Here is an 18,548-nt window from a genome sequence, read left to right on the forward strand (position 1 = left end):
ATCAGACCTCCAGATACACCAGCGTTGGAAAACAATGAGAGGAAATCAGATCTCCAGATACCTCAGCGCTGGAAAACAATGAGAGGAAATCAGATCTCCAGATACACCAGCGTTGGAAAACAATGAGAGGAAATCAGACCTCCAGATACCTCAGCGCTGGAAAACAATGAGAGGAAATCAGACCTCCAGATACCTCAGCGCTGGAAAACAATGAGAGGAAATCAGATCTCCAGATACACCAGCGTTGGAAAACAATGAGAGGAAATCAGACCTCCAGATACACCAGCGTTGGAAAACAATTAGAGGAAATCAGATCTCCAGATACCTCAGCGCTGGAAAACAATGAGAGGAAATCAGATCTCCAGATACGCCAGCGTTGGAAAACAATGAGAGGAAATCAGATCTCCAGATACACCAGCGTTGGAAAACAGTGAGAGGAAATCAGACCTCCAGATACACCAGCGTTGGAAAACAATGAGAGGAAATCAGATCTCCAGATACGCCAGCGTTGGAAAACAATTAGAGGAAATCAGATCTCCAGATACGCCAGCGTTGGAAAACAATTAGAGGAAATCAGATCTCCAGATACGCCAGCGTTGGAAAACAATGAGAGGAAATCAGACCTCCAGATACGCCAGCGTTGGAAAACAATGAGAGGAAATCAGATCTCCAGATACCTCAGCGCTGGAAAACAATGAGAGGAAATCAGACCTCCAGATACACCAGCGCTGGAAAACAATGAGAGGAAATCAGATCTCCAGATACGTCAGCGCTGGAAAACAATGAGAGGAAATCAGATCTCCAGATACGCCAGCGCTGGAAAACAATGAGAGGAAATCAGATCTCCAGATACGTCAGCGCTGGAAAACAATGAGAGGAAATCAGATCTCCAGATACGTCAGCGCTGGAAAACAATGAGAGGAAATCAGATCTCCAGATACGTCAGCGCTGGAAAACAATGAGAGGAAATCAGATCTCCAGATACCTCAGCGCTGGAAAACAATGAGAGGAAATCAGACCTCCAGATACGTCAGCGCTGGAAAACAATGAGAGGAAATCAGATCTCCAGATACGTCAGCGCTGGAAAACAATGAGAGGAAATCAGATCTCCAGATACACCAGCGCTGGAAAACAATGAGAGGAAATCAGACCTCCAGATACACCAGCACTGGAAAACAATGAGAGGAAATCAGATCTCCAGATACGTCAGCGTTGGAAAATAATGAGAGGAAATCAGATCTCCAGATACGTCAGCGCTGGAAAACAATGAGAGGAAATCAGATCTCCAGATACACCAGCGCTGGAAAACAATGAGAGGAAATCAGATCTCCAGATACGTCAGCGTTGGAAAACAATGAGAGGAAATCAGATCTCCAGATACGTCAGCGCTGGAAAACAATGAGGAAATCAGATCTCCAGATACACCAGCGCTGGAAAACAATGAGAGGAAATCAGATCTCCAGATATGTCAGCGTTGGAAAACAATGAGAGGAAATCAGATCTCCAGATACGTCAGCGCTGGAAAACAATGAGAGGAAATCAGATCTCCAGATACACCAGCGTTGGAAAACAATGAGAGGAAATCAGATCTCCAGATACCTCAGCGCTGGAAAACAATGAGAGGAAATCAGATCTCCAGATACGCCAGCGTTGGAAAACAATGAGAGGAAATCAGATCTCCAGATACACCAGCGTTGGAAAACAGTGAGAGGAAATCAGACCTCCAGATACACCAGCGTTGGAAAACAATGAGAGGAAATCAGATCTCCAGATACGCCAGCGTTGGAAAACAATTAGAGGAAATCAGATCTCCAGATACGCCAGCGTTGGAAAACAATGAGAGGAAATCAGATCTCCAGATACGCCAGCGTTGGAAAACAATGAGAGGAAATCAGACCTCCAGATACGCCAGCGTTGGAAAACAATGAGAGGAAATCAGATCTCCAGATACCTCAGCGCTGGAAAACAATGAGAGGAAATCAGACCTCCAGATACACCAGCGCTGGAAAACAATGAGAGGAAATCAGATCTCCAGATACGTCAGCGCTGGAAAACAATGAGAGGAAATCAGATCTCCAGATACGCCAGCGCTGGAAAACAATGAGAGGAAATCAGATCTCCAGATACGTCAGCGCTGGAAAACAATGAGAGGAAATCAGATCTCCAGATACGTCAGCGCTGGAAAACAATGAGAGGAAATCAGATCTCCAGATACGTCAGCGCTGGAAAACAATGAGAGGAAATCAGATCTCCAGATACGTCAGCGCTGGAAAACAATGAGAGGAAATCAGACCTCCAGATACGTCAGCGCTGGAAAACAATGAGAGGAAATCAGATCTCCAGATACGTCAGCGCTGGAAAACAATGAGAGGAAATCAGATCTCCAGATACACCAGCGCTGGAAAACAATGAGAGGAAATCAGACCTCCAGATACACCAGCACTGGAAAACAATGAGAGGAAATCAGATCTCCAGATACGTCAGCGTTGGAAAACAATGAGAGGAAATCAGATCTCCAGATACGTCAGCGCTGGAAAACAATGAGAGGAAATCAGATCTCCAGATACACCAGCGCTGGAAAACAATGAGAGGAAATCAGATCTCCAGATACGTCAGCGTTGGAAAACAATGAGAGGAAATCAGATCTCCAGATACGTCAGCGCTGGAAAACAATGAGGAAATCAGATCTCCAGATACACCAGCGCTGGAAAACAATGAGAGGAAATCAGATCTCCAGATACGTCAGCGTTGGAAAACAATGAGAGGAAATCAGATCTCCAGATACGTCAGCGCTGGAAAACAATGAGAGGAAATCAGATCTCCAGATACACCAGCGTTGGAAAACAATGAGAGGAAATCAGATCTCCAGATACGTCAGCGTTGGAAAACAATGAGAGGAAATCAGATCTCCAGATACGTCAGCGTTGGAAAACAATGAGAGGAAATCAGATCTCCAGATACGTCAGCGCTGGAAAACAATGAGAGGAAATCAGACCTCCAGATACGTCAGCGCTGGAAAACAATGAGGAAATCAGATCTCCAGATACGTCAGCGCTGGAAAACAATGAGAGGAAATCAGACCTCCAGATACGTCAGCGTTGGAAAACAATGAGAGGAAATCAGACCTCCAGATACACCAGCGCTGGAAAACAATGAGGAAATCAGACCTCCAGATACACCAGCGCTGGAAAACAATGAGAGGAAATCAGATCTCCAGATACGCCAGCACTGGAAAACAATGAGGAAATCAGATCTCCAGATACGTCAGCGTTGGAAAACAATGAGAGGAAATCAGATCTCCAGATACGTCAGCACTGGAAAACAATGAGGAAATCAGATTTCCAGATACGTCAGCGCTGGAATACAATGAGAGGAAATCAGATCTCCAGATACGTCAGCGCTGGAAAACAATGAGAGGAAATCAGATCTCCAGATACGTCAGCGCTGGAAAACAATGAGGAAATCAGATCTCCAGATACACCAGCGCTGGAAAACAATGAGAGGAAATCAGATCTCCAGATACACCAGCGTTGGAAAACAATGAGAGGAAATCAGATCTCCAGATACACCAGCGCTGGAAAACAATGAGAGGAAATCAGATCTCCAGATACACCAGCGCTGGAAAACAATGAGAGGAAATCAGATCTCCAGATACGCCAGCGTTGGAAAACAATGAGAGGAAATCAGATCTCCAGATACGTCAGCGCTGGAAAACAATGAGAGGAAATCAGACCTCCAGATACGTCAGCGCTGGAAAACAATGAGAGGAAATCAGACCTCCAGATACACCAGCACTGGAAAACAATGAGAGGAAATCAGACCTCCAGATACGTCAGCGTTGAAAAACAATGAGAGGAAATCAGATTTCCAGATACGTCAGCGCTGGAAAACAATGAGAGGAAATCAGATCTCCAGATACGTCAGCGTTGGAAAACAATGAGAGGAAATCAGACCTCCAGATATGCCAGCGCTGGAAAACAATGAGGAAATCAGACCTCCAGATACGTCAGCGCTGGAAAACAATGAGGAAATCAGACCTGCAGATACATCAGCGCTGGAAAACAATGAGGTGAGAGGAAATCAGACATCCAGATACGTCAGCGCTGGAAAACAATGAGGTGATTGGAAATCAGAACTCCAGGGGCTCTATGTTCAGCCTCAGTTAGGAGAGTGGGCTGCCAGAACTCGATCTCTCCAACCGTGGAATTGTGGGTCCACTGCCCTGAAGAGGCATGTTCTAAATCTCGGACTGCAGACAATCATGCAGGCTAAACCGTGCATATATTATACTGTCAGGGAAGTACTGGAGGCATGCAAGTGAATTTCAATTCAAAGCAATGTGACCAAGGTCTGCACTCATAAGAAAAACTAATTCATTCCAAAAAGTCATTTTCATGATTTATTCTTACCACTGATGAAGGCTTTTTGGCTGAAACATGTTTGTGACTTTCCTTATGGATTAGAATTTTAATCTCTTTCGTCTGCAAAAAATGAAGCTGTGAAATGAAGAGTAAATAATGAAAATTCATTTGTTTTTCTTCTTATTAGTTTATTTAGCAGACGCCTTTATCCAAGGTGACTTACAGAGACTAGGGTGTGTGAACTATGCATCAGCTGCAGCGTCACAATTACATCTCACCTGAAAGACGGAGCACAAGGAGGTTAAGTGACTTGCTCAGGGTCACACAGTGAGTCAGTGGCTGAGGTGGGATTTGAACCAGGGACCTCCTGGTTACAAGGCCTTTTCTTTAACCACTGGACCACACAGCCTCCTATGTCTGCGAACCTTCATCACATTGCTTTGAATTGATATTCATTTTTGGGTTGACGCACCGATGAGTTACAAAAGAAAATTGGAAATTGAGCGTGGTAGTATCTGTTGTATAAATTGTAAGCGAATTTAAAAATAGCAATTATACTAAAAAGTGATGCATTATGGTGATCTTTGGCTTTGGTGTGAAGTCCAGTTGCAGATTGGATTGCATGCTTCAGATGGAAGCTGGCGGAGGGCAATCCCAGTTTGATACTGGGAACGAGATGAGATCAGACTGGTTTCACAGTGCAGATGGAAACGCTGCATTAGAACCACTGCCACACAGATGATGCCGAGATCTGGTTCCTGTTGCAAGTGCGCCTGCTTCTGCATGCAAGAAAGCACTGACCGTGCACTGCACTTCTGCTTGCTTATCTTGTGCTTTTTTTGCCAGCCATTGTCATTTAGTTCCAGAAATAAACAAAACACATTGCGATCTGATGTATTCTGTACAGCCTTTCAAATGGACTTCACTGATTTCCTCATATTGTGTTCCTCTACACTAAAACAATAGCAGCCAGTGTAGTGCACTTGTTGCTGCCTCTAGAATGTTTTCTCCTGTCTCTCTTCAGGAGCTGAAAGGCTGGAAACTGCACTGTAATTGGGGCCAATTAGGCTTTAATGCCACACTGGTTACAGTTAGTTTCCACATATTGTGTGCAGAACTAATTGTGCTGAAAGCAAACGAACGGGCAGGAAACAAACAAGCTACTAGAAAATAATGACTTGGAGTGTTTCTTTTCAGTACATGTACAGCAGATTTCATTATATTCAATAGCCTCTAAAGCTGCTTGAAATGGTGGTAGTTGTCATTTTCATAGAGACTTGATAATGACATTAATTTGTCTTAATGGTCTGCTCTATTGTTATAAATAGCGAGATTAGCTTAAATGGTCTTGCTTCTGCTGGCTTTGGATGGCTCCAAAGGGCCTTGCAACAAGAGATGAGTAGATAATTTGGTGTGCTTGTCAAATTTCCAATAATTTGTTATGTGGAACATGAGTAATGCCAGTACCATTAATGTTCATTTTCCTCGTAATTCATTACTGCCCTTTTCCCTTTTATCTTTTATAATGTCTCCACCATTTTTCTCTGTTTCAAGTGGATACACAAAGTCTGTCCGTACACACACACACACACAGAGCCAGCTATTAACATTCTGCCCACAGAGGAAGGCTCTTTATGGAACAATGAGACCTGCCAGTGCGAGTTGTTCAGAGCAGAGCCAATAGCAACAGAGATGCTCCATTTAGAAATATCAGGAGCCCTTTCTTTTTTGTGCTTTGGATATTTTATAAAAACCTCTTTTTTTGTGCAAATGTTTCAATGCTGGAAACGTAAACAAGCTTCAAACAGACAGAGGCGGGTAATAAAAGGTAATTATCAGCCATTAGGCAGATAGATGCTGCTGTCTAAACCACTGCTTATCGTGTGCCTTTGCTTCAGACCTGCTCTCAAAGTGGCCCCTTTTAATTGTCCCTTTCATATAACTGACGTTTATTCTTCTTCGGGGAGGGCTGTAATCCATTTGTTTGTATTTCCACAATGTTGTATTAAATCCCCGAGGTTAACATGGACCTAACTGGGCTGCCATAGCATGAGACTTATTAGCAGATGTGCCTTGAGGATGCGTTAACATGAGTCAGACAATAACACCCCAATAGGAGTCCGGAGTAACAGACTGCTCAAAACACCTGGCTGTGTGTATTGTGTGTTTGAAACAACATGCACATTGCGTTTACTGGCACTCCGCTGCTTCATGAATACAGCGGCCCTTTTGTGTCTTCTAGAGGACGAATTGCACGTCCTCCTGTCAGTGTTCATATATTTTTAGCAGGTTTTGTTTCAGGTTCTCAGCAGCGCTGGTGACGAGTCTCCTGCTGAGACAGATTCGTTATCATGTGCCTTAAGAAATACAGTGATTTCATTGTGAGGGGTTTGCACTGGAGCCCTGCTCGTACATACCCTCCAGACTGGATTACTGCTGCTTGTTATGTGCAATTCCTTCTTCAGCAATAAACTAAACAGCTGGGGCATATAGTAATACATTTAAAATAAGCGTTCATTTCATTCAGATTGGAGCCTTTGCAGTCCGCTTTCAGAGGACAGGAGGGGGTATTTCACAGCCACTCTACCACAATACGATCCCAGTGATCAAATAGAAAATATTTTTACAGCATTGTGACTATTGAAATGGTATCACGATTGAGAAATTTCACAACGAAATGAAAAAACAAATCCTCTTAGAAACAGTTCTTTACTCCCGGGCACTGCTCTCTCCTCTCTGCTTGAGATCACCCACAATGCCTCAGTGGAGTCTCTATGCTGACTACCTATTCTAGGAACGCATTATTGAGAAACACAGGTTTTAGTACAGTTGCAATGTGAAAGTGAGGGGGACATGCCCCTGCGCCCCCCGTGTAAATGACATCTATGACTCAGATCAACTCTTAACAGTACAGTTCCCTGTGCTGGCTGGTTCATTCCGTTCTGAAAATGTGGAATGAAAACTGAGTAACGCTGCCGTTACAGCTGCCGTTTTTCAGGATGTCCTTGATATAGAACAGAGCATGGATAAGTGAGAATGAAATATCTTTAGACATATTTATTCAAAAATGCATTTCAGCTCAGTACCTTTTATTCCAGTTTGCCCTTTACAAATTGAGTATCATATATATATATATATATATATATATATATATATATATATATATATATATATATATCTGAAACTGTCAATACATTTAGAAAAACAAACATCTTTTTCTTTTTTAACGGCATAAATCGAAAGCTTTTTAGAACAGGCATTAAAGTTTTCAGTCTGAATTCGCAGTTTTTGCTCTTGTATCTGGAGCAAGCATTTCATCTCAAGAGTTTGATCTCGCTGAGGAACTTGGCCCATTTCTTTTAATGCACACCTGAAACGCAGTTAATGTTCTGTAATTGCACTGCAGCGGCCAGCACAAGCTTTTAATCCAGGCCATTTTAGAGAAGAAGGATCAAAATAACATCTAGGATGTGATCTTTTGATGTTCCATTATTGTGAAGAGTCTTTGTGGTACGGAGATGATTGCCACTGTGGAATGGCTAAATGCATGTCCCGGTTATTGCATTAAGCTGACTGTCATTTCAGGCACAATATGTACAATTGCACTCTGATATAAAAAAAAATGTTTTAGAAAAAAAAGAGAACAAGTTTTTAGCTGACATTCAGCAGATAATAGACCGAGATTGTCCCTGATCAGGTCTTTAGGCTTTGTGCTTTCTTACACGGTAGCATTCAGTTAAGCAACCTGTGCAAAGCATGAGCAATTAGTATTTTTATTCACACACAAATCAGCTGGATCCCTAAATTAAAGCATTTCCTCCATTCTTTAATTAACTCCTATTTTTTTTTGAAAGGAGAGAAAAAAAAAATCATGTTCATTTTACAACATGAAAAACCAAACCCTTTGAGAGTGCCGAAGAGTACTTAAACCATCTCACTTAGCTGTTTAGTTCTAGTTTTGTAAAACTAACAGACCTTTTACTACTTTCAGAAAACAGGAGTTAAATAAAGACTGGAGTACACGCTTTGAAAATACGGCTCATCGTGTATAGAGTAATGCAGTGTTTAATTAACTCCTGTTTGTTTTCCCATGTTAATGTTACATAAGAATGGAGTGCTTAAGAGATCTGGAATCATACACACTAAGTTGTTTAGTTCTAGGCTTGTAAAACTAACAAGCGGTTTTGTCTTCTTTAAAAAAACCCAGAAGAAAGCACATATGCATTATAAAATGGATACATCGATAGCAACGTTAACATGGGGAAGTTCTACACACTGTCTGCATTGGGGCATACTGTTTATGGATCACAGTCCCTGTGGTCTTTAATGATTTCTAATTGAATACATACGGCATGAAGCAGAACATCAGCTCACTTTGCAACCCCACCCCCCTCCCCTTAATTACATTAATCAGGGAAGCACAGCAAACACGGGCACAGCAGATATGAAGCCAAGCTGACAATCTGGAACAGAATGCTTGTCCCTTGGGTGTCACATATAAAAAATGTTAAGCCTTTTTAGTTTAGAGTGTGATGAATCATTTTACCTCATGATGGCCACACGCAACCCGCAGTTTCAAGTGATTATATTTTCGAAATGTGCAGTTGGAAAAGGTCATTTCTGAGCCCACAATTATAGCAATTATGTGGCTTTAAATGCCTATTTCATTATGAGCATTATTAAATATCATTCTTTCCCCTGTGATGATACAGATGGCATTAATATTCATGGGGCTTCATATCTGAAAAGTGCAATTTGTTTATAGAGCTTTCACAGGTTGCATTCAAACATGCTTTTTTAAAAGACATAGGCACACTATGCAAAAACAATGCCATGGTTACATTTATATTATGTCTAATCAAGTGATCTAAACAGTGGGGCAAATACAGCCACTGTTTACTAATTAAAATAAGACCAAGCCTGGCATTCTGCTCACATTCACCGACAATAAATACACAACAGACTCACACACAGTTACAGATGCTGGTTTTCAGAAAGCCCCCTTCTTATACTATTGAAAGAACGGCAGTATTTAGGTCAGCTGAACAGCCCCCAGTATGTCTCATTCTATTAAACAGATATACAGCTGCAATGCAATCATTGTTTCTGTAAAATGACTGGGATTTTGAGTATTCTTCTGGGAAAGCATCTGTAATGTAATCCTGTTAGGAAGTGGAGATCTTTTTCTTGTAGCACAGTTAGGGTCATATTTCCAGTTCTCCTCAGCGCTCTTAGTGTTTTGTTTTCCATTTTGTAAGATGATTTTTTTCTGCCTTCCATTCCTGGTTTTACTACGAGTTTAGTAAGACACACCTGAGGTTGTTACCTGTACACTATGGCTAATCAGGCTCATATTAAAACCTGGCATGGGTGAAACAGCTATACAATAGGAGTCTTATGCCCATGCCTGGTAGTAGCAGCATGTTTATAACCTCTTATCATGGATCCTTAAAATAAAGCATTACCAAAACTGCATGTGTTTGCACTTTGTCATTATTTTAAACGGAAAAGACCACCCAATACATTTTCCAAACCAGAAATAAACAACTCAGAGATTTCATTTAGGAACTGGTAAGTAGATCTTTTTAAAGTGGTTTTAGAATTGTAATTAGTGTTTTTTTCCTTTGAGAAAAAAAAGTGTTAATAACAAATGAATGATCTTTATCACAGTGTTTGTTTGGTTTGATAACGTTGCTGAAAGCACAGTGGGGCCTCAATCAAAGCTGGAGTTTTCAGCAGGGTAACACAGATTGTAGAGAGCCCATGTTTTCTGTAGAACAGCTCAGTGACTGGTGTGTTTACAGTAGTTAAGCGTTGATTCCATTTTAGGTGTCGTGTATGAGGAGCTAAACATTACGAATTCTATTTAGAATGAGTCAAAGTGACAAGCTGGAAAAAAGATCAATAAAACGTTAATGGACTGAGACTATTATGTACCAGGTTAGAAAATGGGCTAGATTCTCAAAGATACTTACCCCCCCCCCCCCCCCCCCAAAAAAAAAAAAAAAATTAAAATAAAATAAAAATAAAAACACACTATAAGAACATAAGAAAGTTTACAAACGAGAGGAGGCCATTCAGCCCATCTTGCTCGTTTGGTTGTAGTAGCTTGGTGAATATATTAAAATGCTGGCTTTTGAACCTGAACTGTAAACACAATGGACTCTCAAAGCTATTTACTCCAAATCATCATGAGCATTATTTTTGTCTGACTGGAGAAAACACAGTTTACAATAACATTAAAACAAATAAGAAATGCAAGACTACTCACAACCCCTGGTATCCAATACCTGGGTTGTTTATTTCTGTTTCAGTAACTTTAATATCATACTAATGATGTTTTGGAGTAATGAGCTTTGAGAATCTAGAGCAATGTGTAATAACTGGAATAAAGCGAAGTAAACAGCATTACAGACACTTTTTTAAATAAATTATTTATTTCATACAAATTTTAAATAACAGGGATTTTGTTTTTCTTTATTAGTTTTCACAGAGAACCTTACACTGAGCAACACTCCACCCCCACTGCCCGCTTATCCCTAACCTTATGAAAAAGTCGTATGAAATTAAAAAACAAACGTATCAGATGTACAGAGCAGTTACTGGACTGCAATCAAGAACAAACATTTACTGCTTGACTTAAAAAAAACCTACTCAGGACCGCTGACCAGTTTTGAATGATGCTTCTCATTTCTTACTGACAGTGTTAGAATGACTGGCTCCTGTAATAATATGCAAGGAAAACAGTTCTGAATCTTACAAGAAAAGTGCTTGAAGAATCACTCACACTGGTCTCTAATTTAAATACCTCATTTACATTATTATTAATTTGGATTTATAATACCCATGTGTCTTCAAACGTGACTTTGCCAACTTACCTAACTTTTTTATTTATGACACTTATTTTTACAGCGGCTTTTTAAGAGGAATCAAATAACACAAACTATGTTAAACTGTGTAAAATCCCTTTGAAGAAACCCATCAGTTATCCTCATCACATGTTGCTTGTTTTGCTATCTGGAAAACTTCCACAGAACAGAATAATATCTTTTAAAAAGACTTGCTAGTACTGCAGCCCTTCTTCAGAGTACAGTACCATGCCACCCGTGCTCTCCATTCACCACGCACACTTTATTAACAAAGACCCGAACCAGTATACCAGCTCTGCTCGAGTTTTAAAGGAGACTGATCGCTTTCCCTGGTATTGCCTATACACTTCCAACTGCTTTAAGACAATGAAATATTACAAAAGATATGATACGGAGTGGATCTTAAGAAACACGACACATGTAGGCACTCGATAAAGCTTAAGATCGAACCACAGGCTCCACCCGCAATCATTTAAATTTAACTGAAAAGCAGCAGGAAGAATCTGAAAATGAGACCCTTGTTTGAAAATGTACTAATGGCTGGTTTCACAGACCCTGATTAGCACTAATCAGGGTACTGTGAAACCAGACACTCAGGAACACTAACTTCTACATCTAGACCTCCGTTACCTGGCTCACTGTGGCCACGAAGACACAGAGAATATGAAACTCACACAGTAATAAACCCGCAGTGCTTCTGCACTCATTCTCATCATGACACAGACACAATGGGACAGGGATTGAGGACTGTCATACTCTCAGCGCTATTGGGAACTAGTGCAGTTCTGTGGGTGAAAGTAAATGCTGTAAGGCTTGAATAGGCTCTGAAGCTTATGGGTTGTTTTTTTTAATTAGATATAAGGCCTTCGTAGATTCAATGAAATGATCGGGCTGTGTGAACATGACATTTTCAAAACCTGTGAACCGGATTAGCATTCTCGTAGTTTTGGGATAAACGTACAAAATATTTGGTAGAAAAATTGCAGACATTTTTTTTTGTGTCTGGGAAACAAAATAAAAACAAACCCAGCACATTATGTCGAGAATGTTTGACGTCGTGATTGTGAACGCTCCTCTGCGGTTCCTCGTGGCGGGGCTGGTTTATATGAGGCTCCCAGGCCACGAGACCACGGTTAACGCCACTTTGTTCCTCTGCTCCTTCAGCATGGGGACCAGTGCGGAGTGGCTCATTCCAACAGTTGAGAGTCCGTTCACAGCAACAATCATATCCCCACACCTGAAACACAGCGCAGACCACACCGCGGTCAATACTGAGCTTTTAATACAAATCAGCATTTAATCCAAGCTAGCAGCTGACTCACCACATATCTGATACGTCCTTGATTACTGCAATTGTCCTGAAACATTCAGTATAATAATAATACGATTTGTAATTATTTTGACATAAAATGTAAGGAATATTTGACACGTTAACATGTAAAATGTATTGTTGATCATTATCACTGGTAAAATGAAACAAACACTTCTCAATTTGTGTGGGCAGTCTCACAGAAGTTCCACCTTGCTTAAGCTTGCTCGGAGACTGTGAATATCCCATTACTTACACTATCAATAGAAAAGTACAGCCACACTCATGCATCTCTTACTTTAGCCTGCCGTCATAGTAGGCAGGTGTTCCCAGCACAATGGTTTTGATGAAGAAAGGCTGGTTGGCGTGGTTCTCTTCGTAGCCTCCCACAATGCTGAAGCCCCAGCTTCCCAAGTGACTCCTCCGCAGGACGATGTCATGGCAGCTGTGAACAGAGCTGCAGCACAGACAGGGAGCCGGTCACAGGGAGCCCAGACTCACATGCTTCCACAAGGTCACAAACTTAACATGAACATACAAATCCATTTCGGCCGCTCTCTTAGGAAGGCAGTGGTTTGAACCCTGGTCCTCAATTCCTCCAATGGTCCAGGTTTTCATTTCAGGCAGGAATTAAATGTTTTATACATGCATTTTTTTTCTTATAAAAGTTTAGCACAGTATTTTTGCAGTTTTGCCATGCTTTTCCCATCGTTCCATGTTTATTAATATCCTTTACCATACCTCACTGGTCGTTACAATGCTTACCTATGCTTTACCATGCTTTCACTATGCTTTACTATACTTTTACTATGGTAAACTTTTATAAGGATAACCATGCATTTAACAATACTTTACCATAGTTCCCAATGATTCACCAATGCCTTTGTGCTTAAACTTTATAAAAAACTTTTAAAACTTTCTTTTATGCAATTTTCTATCATTTCAAAATTGAAACACAGCCTGCAACAGAAACATATGTTTTAGCAAACATGTATTTTTATTTAAAAACATGATATCACTGATACACTGCTGAGGTGAAAGGACCCAGGAAGTCCGGTGCAACACATTTCCACAGAGAATGGCATGGAAACTGAGAGATTTCTTGAAGCTACGGTTGTACACCTGCATCTCATGCTTTAAAATAAAAAGCCGTCTTTCGCAGCTGCACATTTCAGATCTATATAGTGAATGGAAGTGCAACTGAGCCTGCAGGCAACGACATCACTCCAGGAACGGGTGAAACCTCATGGAATTACTGTGTTACCTACACTCTCTTTAGAAACAGCAAGGTGAAGCCCTGCTCTACCCTGATGCTCACCAGATACAGAGAATGCATTAGGCTTTGTAATGCAGTACTGCAGTTATCTGGAGGTCTCAGATAGGTCCTCACCACCTAATCATACAAGCGCTAGAGCTGAATGGAATATCATATACAAAGCCATTATGTTTCCTGCTTGTGGCCGTCTGCTTTCATTCACGGCACGTTTTTCTTTTTTTATAACGACGGAAACATTTTAAAAGACTCATCTGGTTTCTGTTTCCACTAGTTGAATGGCATTTTGTCAATCATTCTGTCAGCCAATTGGAAAGTTAGCTGAGGCTGTTTCAGCAAAGGAGGGGTCACAAGACAGAAAATAAGATCTTAATCTAAATAAAAGAAAAGAAACTGAAAGGCAGATAATGGGCCCTATTTGCAAAATGTACACACAACAGATTACCTTATACAGTAGTGTGCACATGTACTAGAACACCTCAAGATGTGTCATTGATAACCTTTATATACCTGCCTGCATAACAACCTCTGGGAGTGAGCATTTCAATTTCCGCTCAGTAATCACTGATCTAGAAACAATAGGCACTCATGTGTCAAAATGTTAGGCCACTTTGTGCTAAACAATCACTAATTTGCCTATTTTGACAATTTTCAGTTACAGTGGATTGATTTCCCATGCACAACAAATCAAAGCAGAAGTAACGGTGTGTTCTAATCAATTTGCACACTATGGTATAAATAAGGGAAGCACATGGATTTTACAGCACTGGCTAGCACTTCCTGGGTACCTATCCCAACATGGATCACGTGACCCATTCCCTTATTGCAGATCCAATCAGTTAATGAACCCTGTATATATAGTTCAGGACCTGCCTGGCATAAAGACCTGAATGGCAATGGGTGTCTGTGTCTCAGAGTTGCTGTGAGCTGGCGCACTGTACCTGGGCAGCCCCAGCCACATGACCCAGGAAGGGGACCAGCTGGCGTCGTATTCGTTCTCATGGCTGATGCTGAGCAGCTCCTGGGTGGCTTGGCCCTGCTCCTCCACACTCTGCACCTCCAGGGCCTGGAGCAGCACCCCTGGAGAGGCGGCGCTGGCTTTCAGAGTGGCCACGGCCTCGCTGTGGCTCAGCTTGGTCAGGTCTATGCCATTGATGCTCAGCAGGACGTCCCCTGTTCCAGGAATAAGAGCATTGAAACACAGGAGCTGCGGGCAGGGCATTGCAGAGCAGCCAGACATTTATAAAACAGGGTTTCAAACACTGTACCCCTCCTCTTATACCTGTGACATTCAACCTGGCTCAGTTTGCTGTGCCCATTAAAAATCACTAACTTTAATGACTGCTATGTGGGGTGTAAATCACACAGCGTAGGAGCTGTGCCTCAGACACATAAGAGAGCTGGAAGAGAACGGGATGCTGGGAGGAAACAGGGCAGTAGTTCGGTATGCATTGCAGTAAACAAGCTGATGGAGCCCAGAGCAGTTCATTTACATTATTCCTCTTGATTAGAGAAACGCAAGACAGAGCCACAACGAGCCACAACGAGCCACTCGGAATGCTTGTAAACACCACAAAAAGTTAAAAAAAAAAGAAAACAATATTTCAAGCTACGTAACGTTTAACATGAGTGGAAGAGAACAATGGCTTTTAAAAGGACATAAAGTTACCAAGTTCGGAGGTTTCACAATATGATTAATTTGGATTTTTTTTTTAATATATAAAAATGTAGTAGTCGCCAATTATTTGTTGTATTTTCTCCCAATTATGAATTTGGAGAAAATTATTTTATTATTTTTAGGCTCAGCTCATTGCTACAGCTCACCGTGCTGACTCGGGAGCGGCGAAGACGAGCACACGCTGTCCTCCGAAGTGTGTGCTGTCAGCCAACAACTTCTTTTCACACTGCAGACTCACCATTCAGCCACCCAGAGCTACAGCGATGGCTTTGCTCGACAGCCATCATGATCCCGCCCTGACACTGACAGTGATGAGCCCTGACACCCTGCAGCATGGCACCTGAAAGCACTGTAGAACAATGGTCTCAATGCAAACACTGTGTGGACAGCACAGCTGCTTACTGTGCAACAGTGCCACAGTCCGCAGCCTGGGGGACGCGCTCACGGGAGAGCAGCAGGAACACGCTGTGTTTGAAAGCAAACAGGGGAGGTCATTATTTATCCCTAGCTTCAGTCAAGCAGTAGCACCACAATGAAACTGAGCTATAAAATGAGACAACATTTCCAGCTAGTTACACTGACAGATATTCTCAGAGCTTGTATCATTTTACAATGGAAGATTCTTCTTAGCACTTCCGTATGCATATTTTGATGTCCAGTGATAAAACAAATACAGCGTCACTGTAACGATGCAGTCTGTAAACGACTTGCTTAGGGAGACTCCTTCTGTTCCTCCTGCTGCTGCTGAAAGGGTTAAGACCGTGGCTGGTCTGTTTGATGCTGCTCCAGCTCAAAGCGCCTGACATGCTTTCTCTGGAGCTTAAAAGGCAGCTCAGTGTCTTACCGCGTTTAATCCTGCCATCTCTGGAGAGACAGCCATGTGGCTGCACGCTGGTGACGAAGATAGGCAGCTCTCCACTCTTACTGCCCCGGCCGCCAGCCACCGTCATCCCCAGGGACTCGTGGGGCTCTTTCGTCACGTCGATCTGCTTCTCTTGACAGGTTATGCACTGAGACAGGTCCTGCAAAGAGCCCCGGAGAGAACACATCAGGGCTCGGGCAGCTCAAATATTTATCGGGTAATCATGTTGCAATAAATACACCTTAAATAAGGCAGGGTGCTTTTTTTTCAATTTCTTTTACGTTGAATGACACACAAACCAGTTTTATTCTTGGATATACTGAAGCAGGTTGTATGGCTAGCAATCTTTCCGTTTGATTTTCAGTTCTTCTCTGTCTGTCTCTCTTGTACCGCATCTCTGTATATTTCATACTCGTTTCATATTGGTAAACTTTTACAAATGTTCAGCGTACACGGAGCTCATTAATCATCTGTTTAGCTGTGAGAAATGTGATTACAATCCAATGAGAACACTGACTGTACACACTGTAACCAACCAATATAACCAATTCTAGACTGACATATGAAATTAAAACACAAGCTTGCAAAAGCGTGCAGTCTTTATTATTGGTATGGTCAGAGGTTAAAACAATGGGGCAGTGAAATTTACTGAACTTAAACAACACTGAACTACTTCATCTGCTTAACTACCGTTAGTCTGTGTCCCATTCCTGGTTTTAATAAGACTTTAACAAGACACACTTGCGCTTGTTGCCTATAGTGGCTAATCAAGCTCGTAGTAAAACCCGAAATGGGTGAAAGTGCTGTGCAATAGGAGTCTTACTTCCATCCCTGCAATAACAATGTATTTTTAAACTGGTGTGGTGTTGATCCAAACGAATCGTTCTTTTGATAAATCAAAAAAACAGTAGTGGGACATATTGAAACCATGTTGATTGAGAAAGAGGCTCAGAGGGCTTGTAATACTCCAATTGCTCCAATAGGGGGTGATCACTCATGTTTGCTGCATTGGAAATTCGCTAAAATCAAATCCACACACTGCACGGGGCTTCTGACTCCTCCTCGGAAGGGCTTGTGTATAAACACAGCTGAGGATCAGACATTAACAACAGGCTCTGCAATCATCAGCCAATTTGTTGAAGTGAAACGAGACGTGTTTCAGAGGCATTGTTTTGCCATTGGCAGTAATTGAACAGTGAAAACAGGATTACTGAAGGCACTTGTGCTTTCTATTAGTTCTTCCAATACAAACATGTATTTGCAACTTCACTTCGGTTTGTACAATTAGTATTTTTTTTAACCTGTAACCCCTGCAACATAAAATAATAACACTACGAGCAAACGCAGTACTCGGTTAATCTAGCAGCTCAAATACAAGGTGCATATATTATCTGTGAAGCAGAGGACAGCTATTGTCTCCTCAGGGACTTTAAACTGGTAGAATTCAAATAGATTTCTTTTCAACGCTGGTGTAAAATAGTCTTGCGTACAAGCAACAAAAAAAACAAAAACACATCTCAAACGATTAGGGGCCATATTTACAAAGAGTTGACTCCAGTCTGTTTAACTCTTGTGTTCTTTTTTTTTTTTTTTTTTTTTTTAAAAAAGGAGAACAGCTATTGGTTTTACACAGTTAGTATCAAACATCCAACCAGTGGAATTGGAGGTCTTTAAACACTCTCTCCAGTACAGAAGTTAATTAAAGACTGGAGTAAACGTTTTGAAAATATGGCCCTAAGACTGAGCACAAATTTATAATATTTATAATACCAATAACAGAATCACTCAAATAGAGCTTAAAATAAAAGAACCGATTACAGTAGATAACAGTGTTACAGAACACCCTGCACACTGGAGAGTTACATTTTAAACATCAAATAAAAGAACGGATTACAGTAGATAACAGTGTTACCTCTTTAGAAAACCTTGGGTCACAAATCAGCTAGGCAATACATTTCTCATCATTTACTCGGGAGCGTATCCAGATCACGCTCCCTCATGCAACACTGCTGCTTTTCAGTTCCTATTTCAATCAGAGCACCAGCATTGTTGCAGGAGGGAGCATGAACTGGACACACTGCGATGTTTAGAAGAGAAAAAAATTCCTGGCGAATGTTCTCTAGTTTATTTACCAAGGATGTGTGAACAAAAGAAATAAAAAAAACCATAAAAATTATCGGGAATATGCTGAAAATA

At 41.4% G+C, this 18,548-nt stretch overlaps 1 protein-coding gene across 4 annotated transcripts in view; it reads right to left on the bottom strand.

Moving 5' to 3' along the window:
* Nucleotides 1-10,776: 10,776 nt before the first annotated feature.
* LOC117962336 (ligand of Numb protein X 2-like) overlaps nucleotides 10,777-18,548 on the bottom strand; it is a 44,687-nt gene continuing 36,915 nt past the window's right edge. For all 4 annotated transcript variants that reach the window (XM_059030696.1, XM_059030695.1, XM_059030699.1 and 1 more), the window contains 4 exons: nucleotides 16,335-16,512; nucleotides 14,754-14,985; nucleotides 12,838-12,996; nucleotides 10,777-12,467 (listed from right to left, as the gene is read on the bottom strand). In XM_059030696.1, the coding sequence (XP_058886679.1) occupies nucleotides 12,332-12,467; nucleotides 12,838-12,996; nucleotides 14,754-14,985; nucleotides 16,335-16,512 (705 nt within the window). In that variant the 3' untranslated portion in view covers nucleotides 10,777-12,331. The remainder of the gene's footprint in view (nucleotides 12,468-12,837; nucleotides 12,997-14,753; nucleotides 14,986-16,334; nucleotides 16,513-18,548) is intronic.

Source organism: Acipenser ruthenus, chromosome 9 (genome assembly GCF_902713425.1).
Source record: "Acipenser ruthenus chromosome 9, fAciRut3.2 maternal haplotype, whole genome shotgun sequence".
In the NCBI taxonomy this organism is placed as follows: domain Eukaryota; kingdom Metazoa; phylum Chordata; class Actinopteri; order Acipenseriformes; family Acipenseridae; genus Acipenser; species Acipenser ruthenus.